The 13127-nt window shown below is 48.2% G+C and overlaps 1 protein-coding gene across 4 annotated transcripts in view; it reads right to left on the minus strand.

Moving 5' to 3' along the window:
• ATP2A2 (ATPase sarcoplasmic/endoplasmic reticulum Ca2+ transporting 2) overlaps positions 1 to 13127 on the minus strand; it is a 61647-nt gene that overhangs the window by 15038 nt on the left and 33482 nt on the right. For all 4 annotated transcript variants that reach the window (XR_011167103.1, XM_069081452.1, XM_069081453.1 and 1 more), the window contains 3 exons: positions 5533 to 5613; positions 2819 to 2904; positions 1967 to 2431 (listed from right to left, as the gene is read on the minus strand). Coding sequence is in view for 3 of the 4 variants with exons in the window: in XM_069081452.1 (XP_068937553.1) it covers positions 1967 to 2431; positions 2819 to 2904; positions 5533 to 5613 (632 nt within the window). In the remaining variant the exon portion in view is untranslated. The remainder of the gene's footprint in view (positions 1 to 1966; positions 2432 to 2818; positions 2905 to 5532; positions 5614 to 13127) is intronic.

Raw genomic sequence — 13127 nt, forward strand, 5'->3', positions numbered from 1 at the left:
GTGAGTAAGAGCACCGGCTCCAGTGTTGGGATGACCCGGATCAAATCCGGGCTCAGACACTTAGCACCCACCCAGAAATAACTGGCCGTGTAACCTTGAGCAAGTTACTTAACCCCGATTGCTGCTTCACAGCAGTTAAACCAATACATACTGAGGGCAAATAAAACCCCCTTTAAAAGGGAAAACCACCCTGTCCTCTGGACAGCCAGGTCACACAACAGCTCTCATTTAAAAAGCCTTCATTTCAGGAGCACTGCTTGATCAGAATCAGAATCATCACTGGCATCTATGTAATGCCTTAAGGTTTGCAAAGCACTCCACAAGTACTCCCTCATCTGATCTGTGCAACCTTGGGAGAGAGGAGCTGTTACTGCCCCCATTTCATAAAGGGGGCATAGAGAAGCAGATGAGAAGAAGGGACTGGCCGAGGGGATCATAGAGCCTTAAAGGATCTGACACAGGATTTGAACTCAAGTCTTCCTGATTCTAGGTCCAGCACCTTCCTCCCCGCTGACTTAATTATTCCATGAGTTCTTCAGAAAAAGGTTTTCTTTCATTAAAATAAACAAGATGGCAAAGCAGACATCTTTACCCAGAAGGGCAAACACCCCATCTTGCTGGTTTGTGGCCTGCACAAGCACATCCCCTTCCAAGTCATCTGGACCCTGTGGGGCTGAGGTACCATCCCACAACCACAAGCAGCCTGGGGGAGGACGCTGTCCCAGCCTCACAAGAACAAAAGCCAACAAGCCTCCGAGCAAACAAATACATGTAAGAAAAAATAAACCCCTGCCATGGTCCACTGGGGGCCCCAGCAAGGCTTCAGGGTGAGCTCTTAGGAAGGCGGCCCAACTCTCATCTCAAACGCTGTTCTCTCCAAAAATGCTGAAAAGAGCAGCCTTCCTGGAGGCAGCAGCAGCATTCTTCTTTTCCAGAGAATGACAGACTTTAGACATTCTAACCAGGCTTTGCCAGGAAGGTAGGTGGCACAGCGGATAAAGTACCCAACCTGGAATCAGGAAGACCAGAGTTGTGTCACCCTGGGCAAGTCATTTCATCCTGTTTGTCTCCATTTCTTATGTATAAAATGAACTAGAGAAGGAAATGGCAAACCATTCCAGTATCTCTGCCAAGAAAACCCCAAATGGGGTCACAAAGAATTGGATACGACTGAAATGACTGAATAAAAAGGCTTTAATAAAGGTCAGCAGCTTCAATAGGAGGAAACTGGGTATGGAGTGGATCCCTGCCCCCCAAACCCCACGTGCACCCAATCTGGGTGGATCTACCACAGCGCATTTGTGGGCCGTTGTCTCCTCAGGAGGCTTACATTGCCCTGTGGCCATTTACCTGGCTAACCTGGCCAGGGCACCACCAGCCCACTTTCCCACAGCTTGGTACAGCCTGTGTGCCCATAATCCTCACTGCCAAAGGGACCAAGGAAAAGTGGGAATGGACCAACAGCAACATAGCAACATCTCTCTGCTGGCACAGAACACGAGGACACCTAGACACCCCCAGCCCCTACTCTGACAGACAGGCAGCAGCCCAGTCAGGCCTAACAAGAGAGGAGGCCCCACGGAACGAGGGCATAGCCAAGGTCTCCCCACAATACCCAGGCTCCTCACCCAATGACTTCAAAGAGATGGCAAAAACCCCAGAGGAAGGAGGAAGGTGAGCCACAGGCTTCCTTCAACAGCTATGAGTAGGGAGATCCAGGGACCTGTGGCAGACCCAGAAACTGGCTTGGAGATGCTGAGAGGCTTGCCACGGTCCCACACCAGGCACACAATGTGCTGGAGCCAGAACGGGGAGTGAGGCCTGCACCGCAGATCGAGAGCCTGCGGCCTGAGCCCTCCTGGCCCACCCTTCACTCACTGCATAGGAGCGCACAGAGCCAAGCAGAGCCTGGGGTGGTGTCAGGCCCAAGGAGGCGGGAGGGAGGAACACCCCCAGAGCTCCTTACCCTGCACACAGACATCTGGTTGGTGGTCAGAGTGCCGGTCTTGTCTGAGCAGATGACCGAGGTGCAGCCCAGGGTCTCCACGGATGGCAGGCTCCTGACAATAGCGTTCTTCTTGGCCATTCGGCGGGTGCCCAGGGCCAGGCAGGTGGTGATGACGGCAGGCAGGCCCTCGGGGATAGCTGCGACAGCCAGGGCGACGGCAATTTTAAAGTAGTAGATGGCACCCCTGATCCAGGACCCCCCGTGTACCGGGTCATTGAAGTGGCCGATGTTGATCATCCAGACGGCAATGCAGATGAGGGAGATGACTTTGGACAGCTGCTCCCCAAACTCGTCCAGCTTCTGCTGCAGGGGCGTCCTCTCCTGCTCGGTCGCCACCATCTCGTCGCGGATTTTGCCAATTTCAGTGTTGACGCCAGTGGCGACGACCACTCCCATGGCTTTTCCAGCGGCAATATTTGTACCCTAGAAGACAGTTGTGGGAGAAATCGGGGGCAGGTGTCATTTTTTTCAAGTCTCCTCCCCCAGGACCAGCTCCATGGCTTACGGCACACCATGACGGCTGTGAGCTCAAGAGCCTCCAGTCACCCAGAAAAATGTTTTTGTTTTTCAGATCAATTACAAGTTCTGGAAAGTGGCCAATCTAACAACTTCTCAAGTTCAATGCCTTTCTGCTAAGTAGCGTTCCCTTTAGCAATCTGATTTGTGGTCATGTTTTTGGTTATTCATTTAAGATCTAAGATTCCCTAAGACCCATAACCCTGAGGGCTAGCTACTCCTTCAAGAAATCCAGTGTGCTTGAGTTTCACAAAACATGGGAAAAGGGAAAATGGGCTTTGAGAAAGTACTTACAGAAAAGAGCATATTCTTCTTATCTTGGTTGACAGCGCGGGGATCAGGCACAGGGTCCGTGTGTTTAATGACTGAGACAGATTCACCTAAATTATAAGCATTAAAATGGAGATATTGAAATGTATGCCCCCAGGGTGGCTAGGTGGCACAGCGAGTAAAGCACGGGCCCAGAGTCAGGAGGACATGAGTTCAGTTTCAGCCTCAGACACTTAACACCCCCACACACAAAAAACTAGCCGTGTAACCTTGGGCAAGTTACTTAACCCCAATTGCCCTCCAAAAGGCAAAAAAAGAAAGAAATGGTCTTCCTTTGGGGCGGCTAGGTGGCGCAGTGAGTAAGAGCATCGGCCCTGGAGTCGGGTGGATCGGGGATCGGTTCAGGCCTCAGATACTTAACACCCACACAAAATAACTGGCCGTGTAACCTTGGGCAAGTTACTTAACCCCAATTGCTTTAAAAAAAAAAAAAAAAAAATGTATGCCCCCTGATAAGGAACAACCAATAAGCTTCAAGTTACAAAAATCTGTAATATTTTCCATGGCAAGACAGATCACCAATTAGAAGCAACTGTCAAATAATACAAAGAGAAAGGAAAAAACCTAATGATTTCACGGAAACACCAGCAGCTGCTGAGAGGCAGCACTGCCCTGGCTCTCGATGACCAGAGCCTGCCTGCCGAGCCTGCCCGCGCCTCCAGGATCACCCTGCCCTTCCCGGCTTTAGCCAGGAATTACATGTTAATTGGGTTCTTAAACACCTATTAGCAAAAGCCTGTTTAACTGATGTAGAGCTTTTGGTGGCCGTTCAGTTTTGAAGGAAAGATTCCTCATTTTCCTAGTTATCTCTGAAGCTCACTTTCTGTGCAATCAGAATTCTGCACTGAATCATTAACAGCTTCACATTTTAGAGGCTCTGGAGGCAGGCTTGCTAGCCAAAGATTAGAGAGGAGCCCGGTAGCCTGACTTTGTGTTCTTATAATGCCGTCAAGACAAAGAAGGGCCAGGGGCTGGGAGAAGTTGAGAAAGGCTTTCTTCAGGGCCCTTGTTGGCCTCTCAGGCCAGGGGGTAGTACAAGGGACTGAGCTCCAAGCTCCAAGTCAGGACACTTGGTCTCCTTTCAGGAGACGGGGACAGTCCTGGCGACTTCTCCAAGAGCTGCTTCCATGTTAAAACAGGAGAGGACGCATCAGAGGATCCTTAGTTTTCCAGCAGCATTTTTTATAATCTCAAAAAAACCCCTCATTTTGTTATATAATAAAGCATTCAGGTACCATGCAGAGAGGAGGCAGCCAAGAGGAGATGATCCCACTCACATTTTCTACCTCTCAATAAGTCAATCTTGGGTTTTAGTTTCCTTTACTAACAATTTCGATTTTCCAAAACCAGATCTGAACAGCTTAAGAGGGATTCCTATTTTTCATTTCCAGCCATATGCACAGGACTTCACTTAAGCTGGTAATGAGTTTACTTGTGGCCTTTGGGAATTTTCCTTCAGCATAAAGAACATCCGGAAAGCTGCTGGCTACCCTGGGCTATTGTTTCTACTTTTCTCACATCACCTCCTCTATACAAGCAATTGCTTTACAAATTAATAATCTGATATACAATCTTGATAACCTTTACAATTTTTATTTTTCTCTACCAGTCTGTGGGCTTTGCTTCAGGTCCTCATTGTTTTTTGTGCTGCTCTTCTGACACCCTTCCTTCCCCAGGTCCTTCCCCGGGAGCTCTCCACCCTACCCCACCCGGTGCCTTGGCCAAACAAACAGGGCAAAGAAAGGGCCCCTCGAAAGTTTCCAGCTTAAGTGTGCAGGGTCCAGGTAGAAGCATGGTCTACTGCCAGGCCCACTTTTATTGTTAATCATGCCTGTTTGGTAGGTGATTACTGCAAAGTAGATCAGATCTGAGATTAGGAGATTAGAAAGTATCAAACCTGCAGCCTGGGAGGGACTTTTTTCTCTTGAGGCAAAGAAAAATGGAATCAGGGCTGGAAGGGTCCTAAGAGAACATTTAAACAACTTCTATAGATAAGGAAACTGAGGCCCAAGGTCACTAATCAGAAGCATAACAGGCATGTACAGATTACTGACTGCTTGCTTGGAAGGCAAATAAGTTCTTACAGGTCGTTCACTGTTTACCTTCCACCAGACCATATTTTTCACCTGATTCCTGCTTATATGTTTACTAACTACCTGAGACCCCATAAGATGAAAGTCCATTATATAAACATATATGCATTACCATAATTTTTTTCTTTATACCTTCCCCTTCTCCCCTAGACTTTGTTTAAAAATAAAAACTCAAGAAATGCTTTGCTAGAGGTACTTACTATTTTCTGAAGGATGAAAATGGTACAGGTTGTATCTCTTAACAGGGGAGGGGCCTGATAAAAGCTACTCTTGGTCCCTTAGTCTATATAATTTTTTTTCCCTTTTTGGAGGGGGGAAGGCAGGGCAGTTGGGGTTAAGTGACTTGCCCAAGGTCACCTGGCTAGTGTTAAGTGTCTGAGGCCAGATTCGAACTCAGGTCCTCCTGACTCCAGGTCGGTGCTCTATTCACTGTGCCACCCTCTATTCTTAAATCCCTATCTCTAGTGCCTGGACCAGGCCCCCTCAGTACTTAATAAAAACTTTCCACATGGCACCAAGAATGGCAATTTAACTCTGGGAGCATCCTTTAGCAGCTCCACATGCACATAAGCACCAACAAATTACCTGTGAGAATGGACTGGTCCACTCTTAAGGTGGTAGATTTGATGGACGTCAACCTTATGTCCGCAGGAACTTTGTCACCAACTGTATTAAGAAAGCAAACATGCAGGATCAACAATTGCGCCAGCAAATCCACACTCAAAATTTTAAAAATGATCCATGAATCAAAGGTGCCCTTTACACGTAAGCACATATTTATTCATCCTTCTCTGGAGGCCAAAGTTCAATGACCCAGAACAAGCACACCTTAATTGGTAATCAATCAATACTTACATACGTACTGTATGCCAGGCACCGTGCTAAGCTCAAGGGATAGAAAAGCAGCACAGGATGGTTCCTTCCCTCAAGGAGCTCCCCATCTAACGGTTCCTGATCATACCGGTGCCCCCCCTGCAAGGTCCCGGCCTCTCCCTTTTCTCCCCATTCAAGGCCTCCAGCAAATGTGCCATAGCATCCAGACACGATTTGCAGGGTCCAACAGAAATCACACAAAACGCCCTTAGAACACCCAGGGAGCTTGAATCGATTGTTTTCTGCTTCTAAGAATATTCATTCATTAGACTGTCTGAGCACCTCCTCTTGTGGGCCCTGGCAGAACCCTGGAGAAGCTGCTGGTTTCTTCCCTCCTCCCTCCAAGCCGGCTGAACCAGGAAGCCTCCATTCAGGCCTTCTGTGCTACACACTGGGCACTAGGAACCCAAAGGCAAACAAAAGCAAGGCAATCCCTCATGAAGCTGACATTCTAAGAGGGGAAGTACATCTGTATGTCTGCTCAGTGTTGAGAAGGACCTAGGAGCTGCTGGGGACACAGAAGGGAAATCAGCCAAGAAGAAAGGTGGCCCTTCTGAACTGAGCTTTGATGGGAACTATGGCCCTCAACTCCCGGCAAGGAGAACGTGGCTACACAAGGGCAGGCCAACGTATGTATACAGAGAACAAGAAGATGGTGGCCAACGTGTTCAGCTGGACCCCAGATGGTGCCAAGGGGAGCGTATGATAAGGCTGGGAAGGGAAATTAGGACCAGCTGGTAAAGGGCTTTAAAGGCCAAATTTCAATGCAGGGGGAACAATAGGGATGGGACACAAGAGTCACTGCAGAGACCCGGAGGGGCTGCCATTCAATTTAGGAAAGAAATCCCTTTGGCAGCCATGTGGAAAAGACTCAAGACCAGCAGAAGACCTGAGAGGGTACTGCAATGGTCCAGGTGAGAGGTGACAAGGACCTGAGCTAAGAGGGACAAGATCTGGCATCTAACCATACCTGGGTCAAGGGAGGAGGAAGGGATGGAACCGAGACTGATGCTGGGGGTGCCCTATTGTGTCCTCAACAGAAAAGTAGAAACTCAAGAGTGGGAGAGAGATTTTTTGGGAGTAGGGGAAATGAAGAGACTGGAATGGAGAGGGGGGAAGTGATGGAGGTGGAGGAAAGAAAGGCAGGTTCCAATAAAGAGTGAGGAGCTCCCAGGTTTATTTGTAGGCAGCAGAGAAGGAACCAGCAGTCAAAGTGTGGGGTGGGTGACCCTGGGGACAATTTCCTGGAGAAGGAAGGATTCAGGACACATGTAGAGCCTTGGGGAGAAGGGCTAGACTAAAGGAGAAAAAAGTGGAGAAGATCTCAAAGGGCTGAGATGTAGAGGAAGAAGAAAGTAGGGGCACATGGGGAAGGGCCTGGATTTCCTTAGCTGAGAGGGGAGGGGGACTGTGTACCAGGCTCTCAAAGTACAACAAAAGAACAAAACCAAAAGAAAAGAACACTTTTATCAAAGTTAAAAATTGTTAGAAATGATAAATAATGCCCAACTCTTGAATGATCAGAGAAATGAAGATTAGGAGAACTTTGAGGTATTATCACACCTTAAATATCAGGCTTCAACCTTGTGACTTGGACAAACATGGGGAGTTTCTATGGATTCGTGTCTATTTACTATTATCATTGCTAATAAAGTTGGCAAATAGAGTTTAAAATGGTAAAATTCATGGTCAATGGAGCTGTGGGAAGATAAGCACTCTATCACATTATTGTTTTAATTGTACACTGATATAATCTTAGGGTAGTGCAACCTAGTGATACAGAGTAAGTTAGAAAGTAGACTCTGCCCTAGTGATCTCATTACTATGGCTTTATCTCAAGGATGATATTCTAGAAGAAAAATTTAAAAAGAAATTCTGAATACAACCATTCACAACTATTTGTAATTGCAAAAAACAAAACAAAACAAAACACCATAAACAAACAAAAAATGACAACCCTAGAAGAAACTACTATATTCAAGAACTGGTAAACTACCAAGTCAGTTGTGGGTTATCAACAAAATGGAAACTGCATCATTAATGTGACAAATGTGAGACATAAATAATGCAAAGCAAAGAAAGCAGAACTGGAAACACATGCCCTGACTACAATGACATAAAGCCTCAAACCCAGCCTCTGAACACGAAGGCCAAAGATGGTGGAAGGGGAGTGTACTCTAGACTTCTCTCAGACACAGACTTTGCGTCTGCGTGTTTATTGAGCTTGTACACACTTTATAAAAAGGCCACTGTATGCTTCCTGCCCCTCCTCCACATCCCTCTGGGGAAGAGGCCCCAAACCAGAGCTTCCACACTTATCTGGCCCACCACTCCCTTTTTTTTTTTTTTTGGCCTTTTGGAGGGCAAGTGGGGTTAAGTAACTTGCCCAAGGTTACCCGGCTAGTATTTTTGTGTGGGTGTTAAGTGTCTAAGGCCAAAACCGAACTCGAGTCCTCCCGACTCCAGGGCTGGCGCTTCACTCACTGCGCCACCTAGGCGCCCCACCACCACTCTTTTTTTTTTGCCTTTTGGAGGGCAATTGGGGGTAAGTAACTTGCCCAAGGTTACACGGCTAATATTTTGTGTGGGTGTTAAGTGTCTGAGGCCAGAACCGAACTCGGGTCCTCCCGACTCCAGGGCCGGCGCTTGGCGCCCCACCACCACTCCCCTTTCAAAAGGAAATTTACCTAGTCTCCCCCTGAAAATCTACTTTCTTTAACCCTCTAACTTTTTTTGGAAATTTCTATCACATACACACACACTTGTGTATGTGTGTATATATTTAGATGATGCATCTTAAATTTAATAACGTATTGTAAATTTGATGCATTGAAATTTCAACGATACAACATGTAACCATATAGTTAAGTACTGTAAACAAATTATTACATGCACATGTTCCTACAGATGCAACAATTATTGCTTGCCAAGACCTGTCGACAGACCTGACCACTGATTGGTTATAACTTGCATTCTGTGTGTTTATTTGAAAAATAATACAATCACTGATTTTAATTCTGACAGAATTATGTATGAAAGTTTTTTTTCCAAATTTTATCTTCCCTTCTTTCCTTATGCTTATTTTTATTCAACACCAATTACTGCACCTAAGGCTACTGCCGCCTCCCTGGATCATCCCAGTGCCCCCAACAGGGCAGTATCTCCCCCTCCTCTGGGAATGTCTGCCCCAAACTATACCCAATCACAAAGACAGGACAGGGTAACTGACAACACCACACAGGCCCTTGCTACTCATGACCAAATCTGTTTTGTATGCAAGTTTAGGTGGCAGAAATATATCTAAAAAAGTTAACTCGATGAAGACGACATTGATGCTCCATCATTCAGTTTTGTATTTGGCTTAAGAAAAATTCCCTTTATATACCTGGCAATACATCTGACCTAAATCTGCCAACACTGCAATCTTCAAACCTTCCTAAGTGAAATGGGATTAATTCAATTATCGTCCAAGAATTATGGTCCATAGGACCAGCGGATTTGAGAACTGAAGGCTCACATGAAGTGAAGCAGGGCTGGGATGTGAACCCAGGCCCACCAAGACCTTGTAGTTGGCTTTTCAATGTGCCTCTATAAACTTTTCTATGAGACCAGAAAAATAAGGCTTCCTAAACATTTTTAAAATGCATCAAAATGGCCAAGGAAAAAAGTGGCAGCCAGGAGAACAAACATAAGAAGAGGTGTGTGCGTCCCACTCCCCCTGCCCTGACAGGTGGCTGTTCCTAACCTTCCAGGCTTGAAGCCCACCAAGCAGCTGGGTGAGCCAGGTGGGAAAGAACAAGCAGGCAGGAGGGGGGCTTATTAGCCCCAAGAAGTTTTTTAATTCAGATACAGGAAGAAGGCAAAGGTGAACTACAAACGTACCATGGTGTCTGAGGAACATTAGACCTCAGGACAAGCAGAGAACACGGAGAGGCCCTCTGGCTGGGTCTCCCCGCCTTGGACAAGATGCCCCTCCCACGGTGACTGACTGCTCCCCCCAAAGCCTGGGCTCACCACACCAGCCACACATGGAAGTTCTGAATGCTGTGGATAAGTTCACTTACCACCTTCCAGGGATCACACACTGATAAGAAGGTTGACGCACATATTGCCAGAGCTAGCTTAGTGTTTGGGAGGCTCCCAGACCAAAGCTCTGTCGAGCTGTGGGGCTGACCTGACTGTTGTGTGCCTGTGAAGCCTGGACAGTCTGCCAGCACCAGGCCAGGAAACTGAGTCACTTCCATCTGAACTGTCCCAGGAAGATTCTGAGGATCCCCTGGCAGAAGAAGGCGCCAGACACTGGGGTCCTTACTCAAACTAAACTGCCACATGTTCAGACTCTGCTTCAGAGAGAGCAGTTCCAAAGGGCTGGCCACGCTGTTCAAATGCAAAACACATGCCCGCCAAAAGGCTGCTTTATGGAGAGCTCACACGATGGTCAGAAGAAGCGATACAAGGACACACTCAATGTCCCTCTCTGGAATTGACCATATGACACGGGAGACACTGGCATGGGACCGCTCAGCAGGGCCTGCCCACATCAGACAAGGTGCCATGCTCTGTGAGCAAAGTACAAGTGAGGCAGCTCAGAGGAAATGTGGGATGTGCCAATTGGGAGAACCCACCCAAGTGTTCACACAGGTGCCTGGTGCCAGACCTGTGGCAGAGCATTCCGAGCTTGTACTGCTTTCATCAGCCACAGGAGGACACACAACAAGCACACCTGCTGCCTTCAGATCCACACAAGAAGATACCCCACCCCCACCACTGTGCCTCCTTCCTTACAGTGGAGTGTAAGCTTCTGGAGGGCACTGAGGGTCTTTCTCTTTACTAAGGGTGTCCCCCTGTGCCTAGCACAGCTCCTGACACACAGTAGGCCCTCAGTAACTCTTTCCTGGGCTAGATGGGTCAATAGCATCTTATGACGGAGAGAGCTCCTGAGCCCTTCCCCTCTGCCTCCAGGTGACTCGTCGGGGCTGTTTTCTCTGCCCAGAAGAAGCATGGTGGCCAGCAGGGAGCTGAGAGCCCAGGTAAAAGAGGAGGCAGGAAGAGTACAGAGTGCCCTTAATGAGTTTAAATCACCTGACAAATGACACCCTTGGGCACAAAAAGCCCTGGCAGAGGCGACTCAGTGGCGGCCACTCGGGGTCTTTTCTTTAGAGATTATAGCGGCTCCTCAGAGTGGAGGACAGACGTCCCGATCGTCAGAATGGGGAAGAGACCTGTATCTCCAAGCCAGCCGTTCACGCGCTGACTTCAACACATTCTGGTCTTTGCCAGGAACTAAAGACATGAATATCTACACAAGAACAGGGGCAACCCTGGCACCAGCTGACAAGGGCCCCTCTATCGAAACATTTCAGCAACTGAGGAGTATGAAGGAATCCTGAGAAGGCAGAACACCTGTCCAGGGTCAGAGTCAGTCACTGGCAAGTGGTCTGACAAACCAGGCCTCAAAAAGGTATGCACAAAAGTAATGACAAGGTCATCACCTTTACAGGTGCTAGCAGGCATCATCATGAACAGAGAGCTGGGCCTGGATTCAGGAAGACCTGAGTTCAACTACTGCCTCACCAGCTGCGTGACCCTGGGCAAGTCACCTAACCCGTCAGCTTCAGTTTCCTCATCTGTAAAATGGGCACAATACCACCACCTACCTCTTAGGGTTGTTATGAGGATCCAAATGAGACAATGTTTGTAAAACACTTAGCATAGTGCTTGGCAAATAGTCAGCTCTATATAAATGTTAGCTGCTATTATGAAATCCATTAATGGTTCATGGCTAATTTAGAAGCTCTCAACACAGTATGTGGGCTCCTGTGTATTTAATATTTTTATCAATGATTTGGATAAAGGCAAAAATGGCATGAAATTTGCAAATGACACCAAGATGGCAGTCAGGCCTTGAAGTGGTCTGCACAGGCTAGACACCAGGCCATGGCAGCGAGGTGACCCTCCCCACAAACTCAATGTGCACATGTACAGGGGAGGTCGGCGTGTCTTGAACACAGATGGTGGAGCTCAGTGAGGTGCCACAGAAGAACAGCAGCCAAGGACACCAAGGCCGTCTCGGGCCGAGCACCCAGAAAGGTGACAGACCTCAAGGCCAAGTCCAGGCAATGGATGCCATCGATGGGATGAGGCCAGGAGAGTGCTGGGGCCCCTGACAGGAAATGCAGAGTGTGGGATGCCCAAGGGGTTACCTTTCCCTTATGAGCCCCAAGGAGTCAAGGACTCACCCCGCTCTGCAACTGCTGCCCTGCCTGGTTTCAATTCCCCAGAACAGGCTGCCCATGGACCAAGAAGCCCTTGGTCTTCTCCTCTCTTCTGCCTCCTCCCACTGGACTGTAAGCTGCTTGAGGGGAAGGAATGCTTTTTTAAAAATTATATCCCTAGTGCGCAGCACAGCGCCTGACACACAGTAGGTGCTTAATGAATGTCTATTGAATTGATATCAAAAAGGCAGGTGGAGATGCAGGACTGGAGCTCAGTATGGAGACTGGGGCTGGATACCCAGAAATCTAGGAATCAGATACGCAGAGATCATAGCAGAAACAGTGAGAACTGGTGGGATCACCAGGGGAGATCAGGACAGAGATAAAAGCGAAGAGGGCCCAGGACAATGCCTTGGGAAAGAGAGCTGGGTGGATAACAGCGATGGAGATCGAACAAAAAGACTAGAAAGAATGGGGAGGCAGGAGGAGGAGGGCAGCAGGTCACGAGACAGGAAGACCAAGAAAAGGCAGTGGCTGGGGCAGCGAAGAAGGCTGGTCAGGAGCCTTGGCTGGGTGAGAGGAAGCCATTCCCAAGGACATCAGCAGAAGAGATAGAGGGCAACAGCACACAGGGATGGAAGCATCTTGTGAAGGTTCTGGGAGGAACGCAGGTGTGTCATCAGCAGCAGGGAAAGAGCCTATAGGTAAGGAGAGACCCAAGATGAGTGAGCACAAATAATGGTGCTGGTGACCTGGGGGAGAAGAAAGGAGGGGCCGGACTGAGAAGGGCTGACAGGTTATCAGAGGTATGGAAGCCAACAGAGCCACGGCTCCAAGAAGGCAGAACACTAAGGCTGCCACCTCAGGGGTCTGCAGGGCCACCTTGTGGAAAAAGCACCAGCAAAGAGAGCTTCCCAGACAGAACGGGCTCCTCCCCCACGGCATGGCACTCTGTGGGCAGAGAAGATTCTCTGGACCACTGAGGCTCCTTCCAGCTCAGAAACCATTCCATCTCACAGGAGCTACAGCTATGCCATCCACATTAGATAATTCTCTGAGCTTATTCACACCAAAGAACTCATTTCAACTCTC

This window comes from Petaurus breviceps, unplaced genomic scaffold, assembly GCF_028583685.1.
Source record: "Petaurus breviceps papuanus isolate PSGF00001 unplaced genomic scaffold, PetGlider_PUasm1.0 99, whole genome shotgun sequence".
In the NCBI taxonomy this organism is placed as follows: domain Eukaryota; kingdom Metazoa; phylum Chordata; class Mammalia; order Diprotodontia; family Petauridae; genus Petaurus; species Petaurus breviceps.